At 42.8% G+C, this 23,168-nt stretch overlaps 1 protein-coding gene across 17 annotated transcripts; it reads right to left on the reverse strand.

Annotated features, from left to right (window-relative positions):
• Nucleotides 1-256: 256 nt before the first annotated feature.
• On the reverse strand, nt 257-22,430 carry LOC141785779 (inositol polyphosphate-4-phosphatase type I A-like). 17 transcript variants are annotated; one of them, XM_074664268.1, is made up of 27 exons: nt 22,314-22,430; nt 18,190-18,280; nt 14,222-14,457; nt 13,714-13,758; nt 13,482-13,600; nt 12,944-13,060; nt 12,786-12,865; nt 12,573-12,681; nt 12,238-12,328; nt 11,678-11,825; nt 11,401-11,531; nt 11,216-11,320; nt 11,022-11,130; nt 10,798-10,815; nt 9,979-10,165; nt 9,682-9,897; nt 9,456-9,594; nt 9,142-9,327; nt 8,578-8,610; nt 8,056-8,228; nt 7,329-7,452; nt 7,183-7,250; nt 6,890-7,089; nt 6,716-6,813; nt 6,523-6,635; nt 6,196-6,350; nt 257-1,681 (listed from the first exon to the last, which is right to left on the reverse strand). In XM_074664268.1, the coding sequence occupies exons 3-27, from the start codon at nt 14,325-14,327 to the stop codon at nt 1,549-1,551; spliced, it is 3,003 nt and encodes a 1,000-aa protein (XP_074520369.1). In that variant the 5' UTR covers nt 14,328-14,457; nt 18,190-18,280; nt 22,314-22,430; the 3' UTR covers nt 257-1,548. The 17 variants fall into 17 exon arrangements, with proteins under 17 accessions (XP_074520369.1, XP_074520376.1, XP_074520375.1 ...); XM_074664265.1 differs by lacking the exon at nt 257-1,681 and adding an exon at nt 1,967-4,602 and having other exon boundaries at nt 9,979-10,162; XM_074664261.1 differs by lacking the exon at nt 257-1,681 and adding an exon at nt 1,968-4,602.
• Between the last annotated feature and the right edge of the window lie 738 nt (nt 22,431-23,168).

Below are 23,168 nucleotides of genomic sequence, written 5' to 3' on the forward strand. Positions count from 1 at the left end.
TCAGGAATCAGGGTTCAGGTCTTCTTCTAGGAAGGATGCATGAAGGCTAAAGGGTCAAAAAGCCACCACAGCGACTGCTGGTCAAACCCGGTCTGTTGGAGAAAAGGTACAGCTCTTAAAACCTGGATTCAGCTTCAGATTACTTCAGATTCATGTTGGTGTTTTGTGTCTGACTCACTGTGGGGTGTGCTCTCCATCTGTCCCCTTAATAAACCTGCGAAGAAAGGTAAAAAAAAAAACAGCACTGTTTGACTTTTGACCCTCGTCACTGAAAAACTCAACATTAACAGCTGCAAGCTTTCACAAAAAATTATTTACCTCTTCCAGTGATACAAACAGAAAACCCAGAACCCGGTCCCTGAGGGGTGGACTTCACGCCACTGAAGCGTTTAATCTGAGTCAAATGTTTTGCAAAGTTTTAGTTTCTTTGGGGTGAAGTTTGTGTAACACAACAAGAAGAACGATTATGTGTTTTCAGACGCCTCGGGTTGTTTCTGAACCTCCCCCGTCAGTTTCCTGCAAATAAATCTGAAATTTGTGTAATTAAAACCAGCCTTTCTAATCTGTTCCAACTCCTGTTTTCTGGGTAATGGGATTAAGAGGTTCAGCGTGTCGTCATGTGTTGGTTTGAATCAACAGATTAACTTAATGTGAAGAGTTTGCCAACACATTAATCTGGGTGTGATAACAACAGATTAAATGATCCTACGTGTGTAGCACATTACCTGAAAGGCTGCTCCAGAGGTCACATGTGGTGTGTCTGTCTCTTGAAAGATTTTAAGTGTTTGTTTCTGAATCAGTCTGGCTTTGAATGTGTTGTTTCTCAGATTTACACTTGAGTTACATACATGAGAGAAAAAACAAGTGGAGTGTTTGGCGTTGCTGGGAACTGATGTCCATAAAGACTTTTTCTATTTATATAAGATGTTACTTAAATAATGGATCTATTTATATTCTGAGATTATCACAGCTTTTATGGTGCATCACTTCCCAAGACATGAAGAACAGTGCCTCCCTCTTGTGGCGCACATTGGTCACTGCAGGTGGACTAATTCAAGAGAAAAGACTTAAAAATAAGAAAATAATATCAAACACAACCTAAATCTAAATCCTGTGTGCGCACAGTTGTGTGTTTTCATCAGGTTTATTTATGAATGAGCTAGAACATGTGGTTTTGATGATTTTGACCTTGATTTCCATAATTGGACACAAACAGAAATGCTGGAGTGTTACACATGACTTATATCAGTGCTTGATCAGAGTGAGGCAGTGCTGTTCATGGACAGTTTTTCAGTAAGAAGTAAAAACATTCATGTATCATTCTGCATAAGATGAAACTAACACAGTTTTAAAAACAGCTTTCTGACTAAGGCTGCAGAAATCTGAGTTTAGCTGCAAATGAATCTACCCTAAAATCTCTGACACAGTAACTTATGCGACAAATTAAAGAGTCTCTGTGATGATTGTATCCGGTTAGATCCCCGCCTTCCCTAAACACGGCAGCCGAACTGTCCCATTAATCCCGACACGGGGCTTCCTGTGGTCCAATCAGGTTTCAACTTTCCCGTAGGTACCGTCAGGCGGTCGGTAGTGTTTGGGGAAGGCTTTGAGTTGGAGCGAGTTAAAGGCGTATTTTCTGCAGCCGACATTCTTCACAGTGTTTTCTCGTCTGCAGCCCTCGCTGAGGAGACACAACAGGGGGCGGGGGGTTCACAGACACAATGAGAACAAAAATCTGACAGAAAAGGCGGAGTGAGTTGCCCTGAAATGTTTGTGTTGTTGTTGTATTGCTTGAGGTTGTTGCAATTACATTTAATCATTAGTAGTCTGATTAAATCTGCTTCATAAGGACACACCAGGAGCAAAAGAGTGCAAAAAAGAAACACAAAACACCTTTCACACACAGACACAGACAAACATGGAGAAAACACTGAAGGAAAGAACAATCAAAGCAAAGTATTTGAGATGGAAATTGTTCAGAGATCAGAGAAAGCCACCAGAGTTTCTGTTCTGCAGGTGGAGGCAGAAAACATTTATTGCAGCAGAGTGTGTTTTTAAGTGACACACTGACCGGAGTTATGACATGTGTGTGAACATTAAGAGCATCATGGGAGGCAGCAAGGCGAGAGCTCTTTGACATTTACCGGAAAGACACCAAATAAATACAGTTTGAAGTTTGAGTTTCTGCTCCTCTTTGTTCTGACATTGCTTAACGAGGATCTGTAACGAGCCTTTAAATGTGTAACCCTGTGACAATTAAACAAAAACATGATCACTCAGACAGATTCAGGTGTGGATAAAGTGACAACAGCATGAGAGTTATGGCACAGGCATAATAATCCAAGGCCAAGCATATTAATATATATATTCTATCTTTAAATACACTCTGTTTGGGATTAACTCAAGACATAGCAAACATTAGCATTTAGGCAATACAAGCTGTTAAATACAGTTTATGTACAGGAATACAAATATAGTCTATAACAAACCTGGATTCTGAAAAAGAGAAAGGGAAACTAAGATTTTATTAGAAGATTTTAACCATTATTTTTAGTTAGCACTTTATTTTAATGGAGAATTAATAATAAGTTAAAGTGTGTCACAAATTCTGTTGGACATCAAATAATAATATGATATACTTCACATCCCTGCTGCTGTAATAACTAATGAGATAAATGTATTTCAGGTAATAATTTTCACTCCTTAGAAAGTAACTGAGTAATAGAGGTAGATCTAAACTAAAGCATCAACAAACCATGGGATATAAATAAACAATCCACTTTTTACAGTTAGAGACTGATTCATGTTTATATGTTAATTTTGAAGCTTTAAGAAGCTAATGCTCTGCTCGTAAACACTCTGAATATTCGCACAAGACCACAAGATTTTTGGGACAGAAGTTTAAAAACATTTCATTTTTCAATCTTAATCTCTCAGCAAACACAAACCTGGATTAAAACATCAACACCTGACCCAAGCATTTGGCAGAAGCGCACAGTAAATAGCTACATTCTCTATTCCTCATATATCTGTACTTTACTCAAAAACCCTCAGTGAATAATCTGTGGGATACGCTCAAAATAACGCTGTTAGCTGCGATGTGTATCTCTGTTTAAAACTGGATACATGTAAACTGGCACACAGAAATGCTCTAAAGCTGTAAACCTAAAGTCCATCAACGCATGACAAACACATTCCCCCTGAATCTCCTACGTTTACACATTCAGACCAATCAGAAGCTGCGACCTTGAAAACACAAAGATTGAACGCTGATAATCTTGGCTGGTTCGTTGCAGTGGGATTAATTTAAGAGTTTGAAAATGTTCAACCAAAACTGGGCTCATTAATCCGAACTTTTTTTTCTTAACGGTCTCTTTCTGCCACAACTTGCTACACAAGAAGATGCATGGACTGCCCTTCAATCATCCTCTCTTTCTCTTTAGGTCATGGGACCTGATCCCTGGAATTTTCTAAGGTCAAAAATGTGAAATATTCAAAACACTTTAAGCCCAACGAACTGGGGATGTAGCTCTGCAACAAGAGGAAGCAACAGTAATGTTACACAAAGATTCAGAAACATAAGCATTCAATTCATCCATCAGTCGACGAAATCACAACTGACCCCCTATCTGCTGCAAAGTGCACATGCGGAAGTAGAAGCAAACCTCCTAGAAAAGCAGGAAGATCTAAAGAAAAAAAAGCAAATACTGCCTGAAAAAATATATTTAAGCTACAGATAGCTCATTTAAGTTTGGCACAAAATAAAAGTTTTTCTCTGTCTGCTTCAGCTTGTGAGAGCAAAAGCTTATGGAAGACAATGATAAATTAAACGAGCTAAATGTTATAAGCTGTTTGTGCAAAGCTGAGCTGATAACTGAGTTTGATAAATATAGCTACCGTTGACTCTTTCCTGAAAGCAGGTTTCATATATAATCTGTCGTTTTACATATTCACATCTCAGGTGTTATTTCTGGCCTGTGTTTCACAAAAACACAGACTGTCACTTTAACTGTGTCAGAACAACAAAGATTACACAATGTCTCAGCACAAAATCTGTCCACAAGAGGGCGCTGTCCTCCACAGACATGAAATCTCTTCTTATTCTTCTTCTTTCAGCCTTTTATTACCTTTTTTTTTAGCAGACACAGGCTGAGAGCTGATGTTCAATGATCTGCAAGAAACTACTAAAGAGCAACAAAGATAAAGGAAGGCGCCTGGCTGCTGACACGGGGCATCAGATGTGTTAAGCCCTTACTCAGAGTGGGACAGTTGGTAAATGCTGTACAGTATCAGTGTGTATGGGTTTCACACACACTCACAGGACAGTGGCACAGTTTCAGAAACACCCAGGAGAGACAGTTTGGAGTATTTCCAGCTCTTCCTCACAGACGCTGAACGCCGGCTACGTTTCCAGTTTGTCTCTTTCAGCAGCGGAGCTTAGCCAGGAAGTACGCCACGCTCAGGAAGATCCAGACCACCAGGAGGTTTGGACTGAGAGCCAGCAGGGGCAGAGAGTACAGGAGGCTGGGGTCCAGCCGGAGGTCACGCACCGGCAGCAAGCCGCACAGGTTCTTCTGGATCACCCCCTCCCTCGTCCCAACGCTGCCAGGTCACGAGGGGAGGAGGAGGAGGAGCGGAGCAGCAAAAATGGATGGTAGAGGAGAAGAGGGAAGGAGGACAGGAAGGAAAGGTAGAGGATAAAATAAAGGAGGTAGAAAAAAGGATGAAGGAGGGAGGAGAGGGAGGCATGTGCTAGAAAGGAAGCCAAAGGAAACGGATGGCATGCATCAAGGTGAAATGTCAAAAAATAAACAGGTGACACCAGTGAGAAGTCACAACAACAGAGAATCCACGTCCACAAGTCATGTGAAAGTCACAGCGAATGGAAATAAACAGATAATAAAAGAAACCCCCATAGAAATAAAAAAGCAGAAATCATGATACAAACGTGGGAAATCAGAGAAAGAGGAAGAGGAGAAAGAGAAAAAGAGAAAATTAAGAAAGACGTCTTTCAGAAAAGTAAAGATAAGAAAATACAGCAATGGCTCTCCATGTTTATAAAGGTTAAGACATGGGATGAGGGGCGGAGCGGAGGGTTAAAGAGCATCCAGGAAAGACACCCTTCAAAATTCAAGGAAAAATTTGAACATCTGCTCTTAATGACAGCATGCAACACGGCGCAGACTCAGCTTCAAATGTTCAAATTTCTGCGGTGTCTTCATTCAAGAAATGGAGGGAGGAGGATAATATCTTTTTTCTAACATGCCTCGAAACCATTCCTTAGAAATATTTATCAAAGTGTAAAACCGATCAAAAACTGTTTTCATGCTCGACGACTGATGATGCAAAGGGGAGAAATGAAGGAGAGATGAGAGGAGAGGACAGGGAGGAAGAGGTGAAGAGATGTGTCAGAATGAGCAGGAGGAGGAGGAGGAGTGCAACTTTATTCAGCACAAATACAACAAGACAGGTGTGGTTACATCTGTGTACAACAAATAAGTACAACATTAAATCACACTTTGAGCACAGCTTCAACACAAACAGGAACAAAGACTGAAGGTTGACAGATTTATGTTTCTGAGAGGAGCAGGGACTTTGAGTTCATGCCATCCTGAAAAACTTTGTGGATCAATATCTGTGAAGCTTTGGGAAAATAAACCCTCCTCTTTAAAAGTGGCGCCTAGCTTACTGATGTGTTTTTTATCTCTTGACTTAACACAGCCATCTTTAGCAGTCAGGGTCAGACGCAGCCAGGACAAACAGGCAGAAATGAAAGACAAGAAAAGGAGACGATAATGGTTTTACAGACTCAGAGACAGCGAAGACGAGCGAATAGAAAAGACAGACAAGACAGTGATGGAGGACGGATGGATTAACAGAACAAACAAAAACAGACGAACCAACAAGCACTCAGACACACACCAGAGGAGGATCCTCGCATTTGAACACCAGTTATTCTCACTGAGGTTAAAACGTTTTGAGGTCAGTGAAGTTAGCGCCAACTGAGTTTCCAAATGTTCAAGCATCCTCCGTGTCAGATGTACCAACTTTGAATCATTTTAACAGGGAAGCAGGCAGTGGTGACTTTTTAAATCCCACATAAGCTAAAAAAAAAAACGACATACTTGTGTGCATGTGTGTTTTTTTAGCTCACATGGGATTTTTTCTTTTTCAGGCACTGTTAGGACGACCTACCTGCGCATACAGTCGAGGGCCTGGGTGAAGACCTGGGGCGCCATGCCGTGCTCGTGCTGCAGGATCAGGCACTGCTCCAGCGTCACCGACATGGCCGTGCGGTCTTTGGCGCTTTTGCAGCTTGTGAACCGAACCCCATTTAACCGGCGACAGATCTGTGACGGAGAGAGGAAGGAAGAGAAAAAGCTTTCCTCAAAATAAATCAGTAAGAAAATAACTTCAGCTCTCTGCAGAGTCTGGCTAAATGTGCTTTTACGTGAAATATGTAATTGTTAGAATCACAGATCTCTGACTGTGTTATGATGTGTAACAGAGCAGCTGTTTTACCTCAGCCGCCTGCCAGAGGATGTCCACGTTCTTGTTTTTCCTGGCGTGGACGTTCTGCCCCAGAAACCTCAGCAGCTCAGGGAGGCAGGTCTGAGAGCGGGACCGAGGGAGGCCTGAGGGGACAGGAAATAGACACAGGGATGGGTAGAAGCAGTTGTTTGTGCTCTTAGAAAGCTGCATTGTGGGTACTTACAGTCCTCAGGAAGGACTTCTTTGAACTGCTCGTAGTATGAATTCAACCTGGACAGACTCTCTAAGTTAATGACCTCCTGCAGGGACGTGTCTCCAAACCTGAGAAAAAAAACATCTTAGATTTATTCTGCTTAACGCACCAGAGTTTCATTCTTCTCTGTAACTCCTCACTCACTTCTCAGCGAGCGTCTGCTGCTCGTTGATGCCGACGTTGAAGTGCACGGGCTGCACTCGGAGCAGCATACCGCTCTGGATCTCCCGAGGTAACACGTCGAACATGGTTCCTGGCAGCGGGATTCTGACGTTGAAGCCATCTCTGTTTCCGGTGATGATCGGCAGCATGTCGGGAGCAGAGCTTCCAGTGGCCTGAGTCACCTGTGAGTGATGGGAAGAGGATCAGTGTGACGACAAATAATAAAAAATACTGAAGAAGTTTTTAAGCTCATTAATACATCTGCAGTTTCTCACTTTAAAGGTGACGTTACGGAGATCCATGATGCCCACACTCATGTCCTCCAACATGGCCAGCTCCTCCCCTGTAAACACAAACAACAGTGACAATCTGGAGCTATCAGGGGACAAAATAAGGACGGTGAGTGTGTACGTGTTTGTACCATAGGTGCTGAGCAGGGACTCAAACTGAGCCAGCAGACCGATGGTGTAGAGCTGCCTGAGGAATCCGTTGTCTCGGAGACAGTTCCTCAGTTTGATAATGAAGCCACAGATGAGAGCTGTGAGCTGCAGCACACACACACACACAAAAATACACACTCAGCATTAACAAACCCACTGGGTGTTTGTGTGTCAAAGCATCAGCTCGAGATGATTCATGCTGCAAATAAGAGATGAAATAATCAAATCAACCCTGTGCTGTTTCCACTGACCCTTTGTTTTAGCTCTGATTCTGATTTACCTCGTCACACAAACTGTTCCCCTGCTTATTTTTGTAGCTTCTTGAGACAACAGGGATGATCAGAGATGTGTGACTAACTTCTCTGCTGCTGGAAGTGTCGAAAATCTCTGCAGCCAACCTGCTGAGTAAGTACGTACCCAGCTAAAGCTACAAAAATAGAGGCTTCAGAAACATGATGTCAGAAAAGAGATTCCTCTACCTCGACGAGCTCTGGGCACACTTCTCTTTTTAGCTCTGGCCTGCAGACCTGGAGCGTCTCTGCAATGGAGAGTGGGAGGGAAGAAATCCCGTCTCTTTCTGCCTCACTGTTTCTATTTTTCCTTTTGTGTTTTCTTCCCCTGAACCATCCCGGATTTATAAAAGCCAGATTCGTGAATCCCTGTCTCACATCGAGCCCTATGGATAAACATGGCTGTTTTTACACTGACCGTCTGGCAGAAGACAACATCCCGGCGGTACTGCAGTGACAGATCCATGGCTATCGTCGGGGCGCTGTCCTGCATCAGTAGGAAGACCATGGACTTCTTAGCTGTGTCGCTCATCATGGCTACGCACTCTGTGAGCGTGGTGAGGAGGGGGTACAACGCCTCGCTCCACTCGCCTGGAAGACAGACGTGGAAAAGCGTAAATAGACAAATACATTAAAGAGGATTAGAAAAAAAAAAAGTTCATCTTCCTCATCACTTAGCTATGAAAATGCCAAAACACCACGTCAAGAGGACAGAAAGTGCAGAGACAGACAAAAGCTAAACCATAATGTGGTTTTTAATTTTACTCATTTCTCACTTCACTTTTTCCCTGAACACAACAAACTTCTTCTTCCAAAGAACTGATTCATGAAGCAGTAATGAAACCGTAAAAAAAGAGCTAGCATAAAGTCATAAAACGAAAAAGTCCTGGAAAGTTGGGGACAGATGCAGAGAGGCTATGGGCTGGACAGCAGCTCTTACCTGGGTACGCCTCCTCAGCCACGGGGCTTCCATCTGGAAGAGGGGATGGAGGTGCAACATGCATGGTTAGCAGCGCGTAAGCCACACAGGGCAGCAAAGACACACAGAGAAAACACTGGAAACCAGGGTCAAAGATCTATCAGAAAACACACATCACGTGTAACAGAAGTATTTTTACTCAGCTAATTGACATAAAGGCATCTTTTATTAGATTTTGTGGGTAGTTAAGGGACGCAATCCCTCCAAGCGATATTTTAAAGTTTGAGTCTGGATAGATTGTGACCCTGGTCCAGAGCAACATGTAGAGTAAGCACAAAATTTCAGATATGGCTGCTCATCGAAGAAGCAGAAGGCTCCACACAGACAAAGCTGGAGACTAAAGAAAGCTGATCGTATTTTTCTGCCCAACACAAACAGACAGACAGACAACAAGGACAGTTTTTCTCACATCTGTAAGAATTTGCACTCGCTTTCTCTCAAGTATCCTCAACTCAATAAAATGTAAACAAAAGAAAACTGAACTAAACAAGGAAAAGAAACAAAAGGAAATAAAAAAAAACCTACAGGATTCTTCTTCAGGGCTGGGAGGACGTGCAGGGGAGGGAGCAAGAGGAGAAGAGGAGGATGGTAGAATTGATGAAGATGATGATGATGAGGGGGGTAGCTGTGATGATGATGATGATGATGATGATGCGGTATCATGTGATTCAGTGTCTGGGTTGATCCAGAAGGCTCTCCTCTTTCCATCATCTTTTCACACGCATAAACAGCACAATGAAAAAACGCTGCTTAATGCGTCTCTCAAAAAAACTTCATGATAAGAAAAATTCCTGAACCAAGAATTAAAATATCTAAATAATAAGTTGATTTCACGTCACCTTTCTTGCTGGCACTCTGCAGGTCAGCCTGTCCACTGTCCTGACTGCTGACACTCGGCCTCCTCTCCTTCTGCAGCAGCTTGTCCACACGCTGGATGATGCACTCCAGAGACTTGTCCACATTCACCCAAACCTTCTCCTGAAAAGAGGAAACATTTCCCAGCCGTGTCTCAAAAAGCTAAACATGTTTCCCTCATCTTTGGTGAAATCTGAAATGATTTCGTACCCACTCCTCCTCATGCCAGTCGACTTGCAGAGAGGATCGGCTGTTGCTACCACTCCACTTGGCCAGCAGTGTGTCCTGATCGTTACGGAGGACGACTTGCTCTGAGTCTGCAGACGGAGACGCTTTGGAGGCGATGTACTCAGGCCGCGCTGCGTTCAGGGCCTGGATGGCTGAAGCCAGTAACTTACAGTCGCATACCGTCACCAACTGACGAGTCTGGGAGAGGAAACCATGACACCACTGAGGAATTCCCATACTAAATGTTTCTAAAATATATTCAGGGGTAGCTTAAAATACCTTATCAGCTAGGATAGCAAGTGTCCTCTCCAGTCCACTGGCAGATCGATCCTTTGCAGCTCGGGAAAGCCTCTCTGCGTAATAACTGACCTGAGTCTTCAGCGTGTTGATGTGGGCGATTATCTCTTTGGCTCTGACGATGTCCTGGGGTATGTAGACGATGGACTGCGAGCTGGAGAGGGCGCTGCTACAGAGAGCAAACACAGCTCGTTTCAGCTTTAAGTTTGTAGCAAAGGTGTGCTGATGATGTCTGCTTCATCTTCATCATGAACGGATGATTCTCTGAGCTTCAATCAGAAATCTATCAAACTGTGAGGGGCTTCTCTGAGTCTGACCTTCAGCTAGCGTAATAACCAGACATAGACATAGCGTTAGCATGCACATGCCTGTTCTTAACAGCTTTTATCAGTGTGTTGGAGAAATGCTTGACACAAAAACAACATGAAAAGTAGTACCACTCATTTTAGAAAACCAGGCTTTCATTTATTCATTTACAGACATGATTTAAAGTGTAAATATTTGAGTTTGAGCCGGAATTTTAAAATGAGCAGTAATTCAAAATTGGTGTAGTGTCACTCACAGACCTTTCCTGAATAAATCAACAACCAAAACTTATGCAGTTACCTCTGAACACAACCCTGTTAATGTGTTTAAATGACTCTCAGTGTTCTTGTAAGTGCATCAACAGTGTGTGAAAATTACTGACGCTTCATGGACGACGCACAGTTACAGTGAAGGTTTTTTGATGGTGGTACGAGGCAGTGTGAGGCAAACAGTGGACAAACAAATGAAAACAAGCAAAGCAGCACCAAAACTCACCATTCCTCCTCATATACGCTGATTAAAAAAAGTCACAAAAACAAGAGTTGAAGAAAAGTTGCATCACGGCAGCCAAATCATGAGATTCATCTTAAAGCAAAATAATTTCATACGAATAAGATAAAACTGAAGAGATGAGTAAAAGAGCATGAAAATCACTGCGACTGAAGGGGAGAAAAGAGCGTGCATGGTCATATTTGGTGAGTTGGTGAGTTTTAACTTACTGTTTCTTTGCTTCCTCAAACTTCTGGACAAGTTTCCTCAAACCGCCGTTTTTAAAACCTTGGCAGTGAGCTGCTGGAGCCCCGATTGTTATCACATCATAAGTGTGCTCTGGAAGGAAGAAGTCCATAAAGAGTCATATCAAATGAGGAAATCTATTTGAAGTGACTCTTGATTGATCTGTGTCCTGCCTCACCAAAGCCCAACTCATCTTGCACCCTCATCCTCTGAACATGCAGGTTTGTTGACATAAACTCAAGCTTCCTCTCTGCCTTCAGGTTACTGGCTTTGAATGATGGACCTGACGCGGGGAAGGCAGAAAGAGGAATCAGAGGAAACAACTTAATGCGATGACGAGGGGAACCCTTTGTGTACACTAACCTCTGTAGTTGTTGAGGTCGGACAGTGTTTCCTGGTACGCAAGGATTATGGTCTGGTACTGTGACACAATCTGTCGCCTCAGATTTTCCCAGCAGGGTGATAACTCTCCCAGCTCTTCCAGCTCACAAACCCTGGAGGAAAAATGTGATTTAAGAAGAAAATAGAGTCAAAAAGCTGCTTGCTGACGAGTCTGTGGAAAAATCTGTGAAGACTATCACACACGCCTGTTTTGCTGTCACAGTCATCCTAAAATTAGAAATGTACAGGTGTGTTGTACCTGGCTGCATCCTCCTCCAGCAGCAGTTTGACGAACTGTCTGGGGATGTTTAACGAAAGGACACTCTCGGCCATTTGCTCCAGCACCCGTAGGTGGTTTCCATCTGTCGTGGGGAAGCGATACATCCTGGACATTGTGCCTCCAAACACTGAAGTGGCAGAAAATTCAGTTAGTCTGGGTTGAAGTCATACAGATGGGAAAAAAGAGAGCAGTGCTTTGCAGATACAATCGTATTATACCTTGTTTTGATTTTTTTTTACATTTGAGTTATTTTTGGATCAGAAATCCATCTGTGAGGTACAGAGATCCCTCCCACTCAGTGCAATCGATATGTTTGTGCTTCATGATGTGATTAGGGGTCTAAACATGGAGCCTGTCTCATCTGAAGCACATTTTCAGATGTATTTGTGCATCAAATTTGACTCAGTTTGACTTTGGAAAGTACTTTACTGTGAGACTTCTCTTCTCTTTCTTTAAATAAGTGAAGTTTTCAAGCCTTTAAAGCACCTTAGACATCTTGATTACAACAAAAGGTAACAGAACAAAAGGACACATCCTACCTGAGCGCAGTAAGGTGTCTTTGCATAACGAGGCGTACTTAATTCGGACACCCATGGACTCTGCAAGGCTCTCGTCAACAGGCAGAACCGTCTGCAGGACACACATTGCACAGTTTTACACAGAGCCACCTCCACCTGCCTGTCCACTCTCCACAGGCAGGCCTACACTCACCTACACCTCGCTATGACCTCAGTGACACGCTCCTACACAAAACCAAACCACTGAGATAAACAATTTAACTCGCGTGTAAGGCTGAGTGACATATCTAAAAAAAAAAAAGTCCAACCATGGCAAAAACTCAGCAAAAACTCAGAGAAATTAAAGAGTCTCTTACCCGGCCGTTGATGCTGTCCGGCAGCCGGCCAGAGATCCTCTGATCTGCTCTGTCCTCCATCTGCCAGGCTGCTATAGTGATATTCCCCACCCGCTGGTTCTCCGCTGATCTGTCCATACAAACACACGCTCTGTTATTTTCCTTCCCAGCATGAATGGATAAATATAAAGCAAAAAAGTCTTTGTTTCCCTTCAGGTGTGAGTTTTGAATCACCTGAGCTCCATCTGCAAACTGTGGCTCCTCTCTTGTAGTAGCTCCTTCACGGGAAACAATGCTGAGCCCAACATATACATCTGAAAAAACACAGAAACAACATGAACAACACAAACATGTATGGATAGAGAAATGCTGAATCTGTGAGTCAGGTGTACCGTGCCCTGGGAGCGGTCCTTGACGTCGTACACGGCTAGTTTGACCTGCGTCTGCTGGTTGATGTTGGACTCCTGGAAGAAGGCGATGCTGCTGAGGAAGATGGGGTTACTGGTGCCCTGTGAAAAATGACCATTAATACAGTTTATTTACATCATTTTCCATCACTTTAATGACTCATCCTGCATCAGTGGGTGCTTACAAAAATCATTTTCAATTAACTGTTCTGTGAAGTGAGCCGCTGACCACAAACGGACACTCACCCTTTTTATAAGAGCAGTTATCAAGGGGGTGGAGGTGTGCTTCTGAGCATTAGTTGGCTAAAGAGTTCTCAAAAGCACAGTTTGCAGTTCAGTTAACTCACTTCTCCCCCTTGTCCTCCCCCTCCTCATTTACATCACAGATGAGGGAGGTGTGGGAGGTTGAAAATAGCCCTCTACAGAGACTCTCCCAAACAACAAACGGGACACATTTCACCTGCAGGTGTGGCGTTACTGGAGTTAAAGATCAGTGCACTGAGAGAGTATCTGGAGCTCTGACCTCTATGACTTCAGTCTGGGCGTGTTTGGTCCAAAAGGCCTGTGGTGGTGTGGTGCAGCTCACTGCTACAAAGCTGTTTGGTTTTCGATCCAAAGCAGGAGTCAGCAGGTCTGTGCAGGCTGGAGGAGACACACAAAAACATCGAAGCATCACTAACGTGTGCTCCTTCAAAACAACAAACCGTCATATGATTGTTCCTCTGGAAGATTACGAAGGCATGTGATTTACTCACCAACACTAAACTCCAGCACAGGCTCATCTGGGTCCTGACTATTTCCTGGTGAAAACAAAAAAACGAAATCATTAGAAAATAGAAAAGCAGTCAGAGCGCAGACCTTCGCCAAGCATGTTATAATTGTCACTAACACTTGAGACTGTATGACAAATAGAAAACAGAAAAAATGCTACACTTTGATTAGCTCTCTGTCCTCCTTTGGATGTGTGCACTTTTTGTAGCCTTAGCTGGCATTAAGAGTGATCTGTGAGCAGGTGAAGAGCAGCTCTCAGGCCTCATCATGAGGCTGAAGAGGCCACAAGCTCCCACACAAGTTTATATCACTGCCAGCTAAGAGTGTGTCAGGGGTTATTTTAGTTTCAGTGGTAAGCAAGTGGCTAACGTTAATAACAGACTGTGTTTACACTGAGCAGCTCTCGAAGGAGTTAAAAAGATTCAACATTTGAATGGTTTATTTAGCATGTTAGCAGCAGAGGAGACTTTCATGTAAAGATGTGAGTCTTACCTGCGAGTGCGAGACCAATCATCTCACTGGACAGATCGAAGGTGTTGGCCCGGTACACCGACCAGGGCCTCTGTGCCCGGGAGCCGCGCTCTCTGCCTCCTGCCATGCCAGTCGAGGAAGAGTGGGCGGCGGCAGGAGGCCAGAACACACACCCTCACACACGCTGTCACACACTCCCATGTGATGAGGTCCTCTTTCTGCGAGGATCCAGTGCTGCTCCAGAACCTAGCTCAGACCTGTGGACAAGGAGGGGGAAAAACCATCTCTGCTGGCTGTTGCTTTAACTAAATGCCTGAAGTTGAAGAAAAGAAAGTCGGACGCCTACGGCAGATGCATGAGGAGAACAGAAAAAAGGAACAAGTCACAGACAGCAGAGATTAACATTCAACATCTGTGAAAGTGAAAATGCAACTTTGAGGGTTGGATAAGTTCATTTTCATTTTCCTCCCACGCAATCAGCAGCATAAGCTCTGTTTCTCATTTTTATACTCTACTTCACTTTCCACCAGAAGCTATTGTTCAAAACAAGATGAAGTTTATATTAAAAGGTTAAAAACTGTGACAGATGAATGAGCATGTGCACACAACTGAATCACACCAGATTCATGTCATGTCAAGACAAAATCTGCAGATAAAAATGCTAATCTTGTTTTAGAGCTGGAGCTTTGAGCTGCAAGTCTCACTGAGAAAGATCACGATGCAGAAAACAGAGGGCAGATATGTTTAGTTATATAAATATTCTGTATGTATTCACAGGCTGGAAAAGACGGAGGAGCACGTGTCTCTGAACATGCAGCTGAGCATCATCTGTCCTGCATCTGTGACACTCTCCACACGAGCACGTGTTTTCAGCGGTGACTTTATTTGCATCTGTGTGCGTCTACCCTCAGAAAAACTAACCAGCAAAACAAATGAGTATTTCATTTTTCTTTTCATGACTTTTCACTTGGAGATCATCATATGTTGATGTTGCTAAGAGACTGAGGGGTGAGGCATTTCTTCACTTCCTCCTCACTCTTTTAGTATTTTTTTCTATTGTATATTTATCCGTCTGCTCTCAAATGTTTCTCCTACACCCTCCTCCCTACCTTTGCAAATCCATACTGTTTTTTTCTTTATTTCTAGTTTTCTGTCTTCAGGGATCTGTTTCCCTGAAGGTTTCAGTCTGTGGATGAGGAACTGTCCCACTCTTTGCTGCCTCTCCTGCTCTCCTTCCCTCTGTCCCATTTTGTTCAGGAGCAATTAGCCTATTTGAGGGAAACGCAGAGAACCAGAGGGACAAGAAGCTGGCTGATGGGGGCAGGTTGGTCTACTTTGACAAAATGCAGATGGAGATCTGTGAGGCCTATTTTGGTAGAATCGTACTCTTTTTAATGTCAAAAATGTGTTTCGGTGATTCAGGTTTGGGTCAGAGTTACAGAAATGATTCACGTTGAAAAAAAAACAGGTTGTGAATTTTTCTCTTTTCTCAGTTTTTTGTTTTGTACGGTTTGGTTTGTTAAACTGGACTCTACACGATCCATCTCTCACAAACAGGCCAACAGAGTGAGCTCGTTTTAATTGTGGTTCTGGGTCATAAGTGTGCGGCCTACTTACTGGTTCATGGTCCACCTCTGAGTGCCTGATATGCTGCCCCAGTTCAGTTACTCAAGATACATGTGGCCTACATCTGTCAAACATCTGACGCTCCCTGCATGCAGCAGGATCTGTTCCTGAAGTAAGGAAACCTCTTTCTGCTAAATAACAGGAGTTGTCTCCAGCACACAATGTGCCTGCCGTGTCTCTGGAGGAGGCTGTTTGTGCAAATATCCAATATTAATGTAACAACCGGAGCTCTGACAGCGAGGTTAGAGACAAACACAAGCAGACACGTCCTCCTCTCTGTGATCAGATTAAAGTGGCGCCTCTACAAACACTCAGTCATCGGTCTGCAGGGCCTTTTAGCGAGCTGCAGGAGGGCTGCTCTGATGAGAAGAGACACTCATAAGTAAATAAAAGAAATGTGCATTAAAACAGGTTTAAGGTTTAAATGAAGAGAAGAAAAATGTTTAAGGGATGTTTCTTTAAACTTGTCAGACAGATTTATAACCAAAGACATCAGTGTCCTCAGGCATGAATCAAAGCTGAGCACGCTGAGCATGCTGCCGTCGTGTCTGTTTCTGAAAGACTGCTGCAGCCACTGGGCTCCATCTCCGACTCACTACAGATTTATGAATCACATGATGCCTGGACGGCCTACACACACTCACACAGAGACCACATGAAAGACTCCAGCCTTCAGTCACCTTGGCTCTCATGTTGATACGTCAGCAGCAGGCTTCTGCTAAAACACAAAACATACCGACAGCGCTAACAGGTTCAAACCCAAAGTTTTAGCCTTTAGAGCCCTCATTGTAGTAAAACACTGAAAGGCATTGAGGGCTTTGTTTAATACACTTTGCACACATTTGGATGATTCAGAAAGTGAATCAGAGAGTTTCAGAGCCAACGATGTCGACTGTTAGAATAAAAAGGTTCAGGAATAAAAGGGACTCACAGAAGACCAAATACCCACAAAGCTCATGAAATTACCATTAGCTTCAGCTGCTTATGTTTCAATTTGCTGGTCCCATTTTTAAATTCAGCACATAAAAAGTTTTGTTAACCCAAGGCTTTGTGTTTGTAGCTCCAGAAATCAGAAAAAAAAACAACCTTTTCCCCTCTATAGATTCAATTAACCATGCATCCTAACGCCTCACATTCACAGCAAATCCTGTTAAGTATGACCTGCAACAGACGATGGATTTCACACCTCAGATTAATTAATTTGGCAGAAGTGGGGATCCACTTTTTTGCCAAAACGTTTATGCCAAAGAAAAACAAGAGGAAGCTGCACTCCTCTTCAAAATTTGAGGCTGCACAGAAAATTCACCGAGGGGGAAAGCTGCCTTATAAGGCTGCTCCAAATTTATCCTGGATGTTGGAGAGTTATGTGTGTGTTTGGGTCTGTGAGTCACATGAATTGGGGCACACACACACACACTATATAGACCACAGCTAATCCAGACCTAAGCTCCTGACACCAAATCCAAGATTCACAAAGTGGATTTTGGCTCATTATAAGAGGTATTAACAAAGCTACAGATAAAGGATGATTGAGAAAGAAATCTGGGTAAGTTTATGTCTGAAAGTGAACAATGAAGTGCTCCAACAGGTGGTTTTAGGTGAAATCTGTTTCACTTCCTCTAAGGCTGTCCTCTAAGTGTCTTCCCTGTGAGAGAAGCAGCACGTCTTCTTTTGTTTGGGAGTGACACATCGTCTCTGAAACACCCTTAAATTCATGAGAACTCACCTTTTAGACTGTTAGTGTTCCCTGCCTGTGTGTATGGACATGTTTAAAGCTGGTGTCTCCGTTTTAAGACAGAGAGCATGGGAGGGAGAGTCCAGCTGACCATACATGGTGAAACCCAATTTTACAGCTTCCCCTTTGCTCGCTGAGGAGGAGGCATCACGCCACACGTCTCTCTGTCGGGTCACATCTCGTCTCAGACACACGACACATTTTTCTAAATTTGGCTCTTTCTTTGACACAGGAACATTTAGATAAAGATACATAAATCAAGAAGTGTCATAAACCTAAGCTGGGTGCTTTAATCCTCGCTATCTTTCTTGAAAATCCTGAATCTCCATCAAAAAGAAGGACTGATCTACCTCAGAGTAGAGGAGTATTTTCTTGGGATCAATAATAAAGGCTGTCTTCTTTTTGAACGACAGAAAAGAGCAGGCTATTCATGTTTAAGACAGTCTCATGACCTTGGGGGAAGAAAAATAATTCAAAGGCTTGTGAGGATTTCAAAAATGTTTTCTTTTTCTTTTAAGTGAAGCTAAGGCATCGCTGTTCAAACTCTCCTCCAGTCCAGAGAAGAGGGATGTGTTTGAAGTCACAAATCACAAGCAGATCAAATAATAAAGAGCAGATATGTACTCACAGTCTGACGATGGGATGAAGGAGGAGAGGAGGAAGCTGATCCAGGGTCAGTGAGGATGAATTCCAAAACCAGAGCTGCAGAAAGTCACAATCTGTAAGAAAAAAAGAAAAACGAAATTAAAGTTATCCCAAAATGTATGAGAGAAGATATCAAGATTTTGCCATTTCAACTAATTAATACTCTGAGAGCACAGAGTAAAAACTTAAAGTAATAAACACAGCTGTGCAGCCGTGTCAAAGACAGATTTATCCCCTCCTGTGTGTGTGTGTGTGTGTGTGTGTGTGTACCCTGTGGGATCGACATTAGAATAAAGCATGAATAATTTCTTTGGAGGGACAGAGCAGCTGTAGCCCCTTTCACATGAAAATGAGCATCACACAGTCCTTCAAACACACACACACTCACACACACACACACACACACACACACACACACACACACACACACACACACACACACACACACACACACACACACACACACACACACACACACACACACACACAAGGCTAAATTGAGTTTCTCCCCCTCACCCTCAGCAATGTCAACCTCCTCACATCAACATTTCTAGCTTTACTGCACAAAAATGACTCGTTATCTCCAAAAATGCTGGACAACCTTGAACAGAACTGATACAACATTAACAAAGAGGTTGTTTGTGTGAACTGCACCACATATTTTCTACTTGATTACAACGATACTAAAAAAAGCAACATGAAAGGTCACAAAAGATATCAACCAGTTCCTCTGTTGTTAAATCAATCAGGACCGCCGCTGTAAAGACTACAGCTGTAATCAGTCTGAGGAACCGCATCAAAATGTTTGAAGATCAGCAGAACAAACTGTGCAGATCTGATTTGCATAGCTTCACTTTTTTTCACCCAGTATTTTAAAGCTCATTGCACAAAGATAAACTTTTTGACAGAGTCTGACAGCACACTGAGGAAAGAAGAAAACTGCATTCAGAGTGCATGGCTGTGAAACTGCCTCTTGCACAATTTAGCACGACTTCCTTCTGCTGGTCCAGGAAGTGTCTTCAATATTCAGAGACGACTCTGTTGCTCCAACACCTGGGCGGATAATCTGACTGCTTCCTATTTATGTTGTATTTCTTTAATGCAAAGATCAGGATTAGTTTCAAAAGAGGAAGGAAGATAATAGACGATCTGATCTTGCATTTTTTGGTATGATTTGCTAAATTGTGTTTCTTTTTCTGTAAAAAAAATCATGTGGCCATGACCTCATCTGGCTGAGGAGAAAAGGGCAGCAGCATGTGAATCATCACAACAAGAACAAAAACAGAGACACACAAAAACTTTTGCCGTTGAAGCTGAGTCACCTCGATGAAGTCATTTTGGATTACTGGGGAGTTGTTCCTGAATATTTCTAATTGCAGGCGGAGGATAACAGAATAACTAACAAAACAAAAAGACAGACCTAAAAGAAACTTCCACACCAAACAGTTTCATTCTGAGCTGCAAGAAAATGAAGGGTTGGGTTTTTTTTGTTGTTTTCCTAATAAAAACATCCAAACATGCTGGCTAACAGGTCTGTTAGGAAACAGACGAATGAGTCTCAGGCCATCTGTAACACCAGAGCAGACATTTGATTATCTCAGAAGCATCATGTTTAGCATTGCACGGCTGTATAGAGATGTGCCATAAGCAAAACAAAAACAGTGTGTGTCACAAGCACACACACACACATCTACAGCTGGCAGTCTGACCAGGCACTGTGACACAGCTTTTTCTTCTGCACGTGCAGTCCCCATGCCTCTAGTTAAGATCTGCTTAATGGGAAGAAAAAACAATGTTTAAGTTTAATTTCTGGGTTTAGCCAATTTGGACTACATTTAAAGCTCTCCTTCATTCAGCACAACATGCATCAGAGTCTGAGAGGCTTTCCAATTTCCAGGGTCACACTTGAATGGAAATATATTCCTCATCTAACCTTAATTTCTAGTCAGCCTGCCCACACAAGAGCAACACAAATTTTGTTTCTTATCAGCCATTTTTAAAGCATTGAATGATTTCTCTTTCTGTTTTCAGTTTTGCTGTCACAGCACAGAATTATTTGCAGACAGGATTTACAAAAATGGTTCGAAGAAAACCAACAAGCAGACAGCATGATGATGCATTTTCTCTCAAACACAGCTCAGATGTCAGACAAAAAAAGGAGCGTCACGTTTCTGATCTGTGTTAATCTGCATGAACAGATGGCTACCTGAGTTTACACACAAACCCATGGACGATGGATGTAAACAAACTCACGCTACTGCTGCTGCTGCTGCTGCCGGCGGCGTCACGAGGCAGAGAGACTGCAGCTGCCGCCAGCACTCGCCCTCTCCTCCTCTTCCTGCTCCCCATCTCCTTCTCTCCTCCTCACCCTTTAGTCTCTCTAACAGCTCGCTGCCTCACAAACATTCAAGCCAATTAACTCTTACTGTGCTGGTCTGCGGCAAAACACAGAGCATAAATAAAGTTGATCACTGTGCTGGAGAAGCAGAGGAAAACAAAGCAGTTTGCAGCATGCTGCATCAGGATAATACATGCTTAACATTTTATAGAGGGGAGATCCACAACAGATATTTTTTAGAGTGGAGGCAGATTGTAGAGGGGACCATGGGGAGATAAATCACGTTTCTTGCCATGCTCCATGTGGTGGTCCTATCTGTGGAAACACACACTCAAACACACAGGTTTTTGATGCCCCTCCATTTGCCCTAAAGCTTATCAATAATTAATATGACTGATGCATGAAAGCAGCAGCAGTCTGTCTGTCTGTGTGTGGGGATTTAACTACTGCAATAAAAATATAAATGTACAACAATTTCACCCATCTTTAGGGCGACTGGCTGACAAATACAGTGACTTTGACAGATCATCATCAACCTGTTTCCTGTGTGAACTTGCAGCAACAACAATGGCAAACAGTCTCTATCAGCTGTGCAGGATACCAATGTATTGCACATGTCTTGTGACGAAATAAGGAGAGGCAGAGGGAGACACAGATTAGCATGAATCAACAGGCTTTTGCTCAAACCTCTAAGGGTGAGTGGGAGACTTTGATGAATCACACATACACACACATGCACAAAGAAATGACAGACAAGAGGACAATACCAACCATGGGATTCCCAGATCTATTACGTTCAATACAGACAGATGCTCAACTTGCTTCTATTTAACTATCAAATCATGCAAATGCATTTATCACTGTGCAAAAACAAACGACAACCCTCACAAACTCCCACCTGAAGCCACTTCCTGAGTCAAACTTTGCATTTGACCACACAAAGCATCTCAAGTATGTCTTCATTTCCAGCAAGTCTCTCTTCTTCTTCTGAAAACCACCATCAGCTCTGAGAAATCAATGTCCAAGCTGACCTTGACTCCTGCACAGTGAAACCTAAAACCACTCCTGGTAGCCACTTCAGCAGAGAGACTGCAGCAGTGTGTGTGGAAAAAACACACACATGCAGATGAAGCACGTGTTTCAACCAGAGTCAGCATCCAGACACACACACACACACAGTGTCATTAGAATAGGAGTTACATGACAGAAATCTAACCATGCATGAGTCAGTTTACTCACCTTTATATAATAAAATTGTTACATCCTGTCCTCACAAAGCAATAAATAGTGTTTGTTTACACTCAGTCACAAGGAGGAAAACGCACCCTTCCTTAATAAGTTACGTAATACTAGCAGCAGCAGTGTTTCTCAAGCAGTGACCCGCCTGTCACACTCAATGAGACACTTAAACGTAATATCATATTTTGTCAGGAGAGGTTTTCACTCTAAAATGCAACTTTACTGAACGAAAACATAGGTTTAACCTCATTTTAACGTGCTTTTAACCACTAATGCTGACTCTTCACGTCCTGTCCTGCCCCTAACGTCAGTCTGTTGTACCCGACTGCACACTTTTCCTTGAAATTCAGAAGTTATGTGTCAAAATATCCAGTCTTTAACTAGTACATAAACTTAAGCCACCTCACTCGAACTTGACCGTTGACAGGACAAACGCGAATAAGCCGCAACCGTTAGCTCTGTACCTGAAAGAAAGACGTCATAGATCTACGCGTTTGAATCAAAATGAGTAATAAATATGCATTTCTTACCACTCTAGTGGGTTTTGTGGTGTAATATCCTTTTATAAATAAAAGAAAACTGTTTTCAAAGAGTGTTGTCCTCCGCCTGCCGCACTGTGTACGTGTGTGTCTCCCTCCGGCTGTGGGCGTAACGGCAAGCTGCTAGCCGCGCCCCCTGCGTTCCGAGTGGTTTCGTCATCACGCAACCCGGAAGATACGCCGAAAGGGCAAAGGTCATGTTTATTTCCCGAGTTTGTAAACATGTTTGAAATTTGAGTACTTTAACTTTTTTTTTTTTTTCAGAGGAGAATGCCTTAGATGTTCTCAGCAATTACACTTTACATTTAAACCACCAAATACTTTTAACAAACACTTGTTGACTTAGAAATTACCGAAAGTCACCCAAAATCTCTCATATATTCTTAGTTAATGGCCAAAAATGAAAGGACTAAGCATCTAAATCTTGCACTAGTGGGCTCAAGAAGAGTAAATCCTCAGAAGGAAAAACTATCATTATTTCTAATAAAGAACACAGCTCAAAAGAAAAGTTATCATGTGCCGCCATCTAGTGGATATTGTCTGGTGTTGCATCTTAATTTATAATGTCTATTACTGCTGCACTTTTTTTTTTCTTTGCACTTAACATTTTATCTGCTTATTGTATTTTAAGTATTATACTGGTAGCTTTGAAGAGGTAAGAGAAAAGAAAAAAATCAAACCTCCAAGTAGATTCACCTACATATAAAATTCCTCCAAATTAAGATCTGATTAGGTCCATCAGCCACATACCAGCAACAAAGTGTAGCTTCTTTACATGTCACAATGCCCTAAAGGGCTCCACCCAGTAGGCAGGGCGCACGAGTGATGTGACAAGCAGGTTCAGCA

This window comes from Halichoeres trimaculatus, unplaced genomic scaffold, assembly GCF_033239565.1.
Source record: "Halichoeres trimaculatus isolate MK-OKI-2021-1 unplaced genomic scaffold, fHalTri1.1 fHalTri1_scaffold_24, whole genome shotgun sequence".
Taxonomy (NCBI): domain Eukaryota; kingdom Metazoa; phylum Chordata; class Actinopteri; order Labriformes; family Labridae; genus Halichoeres; species Halichoeres trimaculatus.

Coding starts and splice junctions, on each gene's coding strand:
- LOC141785779 (XM_074664261.1), bottom strand. CDS start 14,327: ATGGCAGGAGGCAGAGAGCGCGGCTCCCGGGCACAGAGGCCCTGGTCG. Junction 11,131..11,215: donor GCAAGATGAGTTGGGCTTTG/GTGAGGCAGGAC, acceptor TCTTCCTTCCAG/AGCACACTTATGATGTGATA. Junction 6,636..6,715: donor AGAAGTCCTTCCTGAGGACT/GTAAGTACCCAC, acceptor CTGTCCCCTCAG/GCCTCCCTCGGTCCCGCTCT.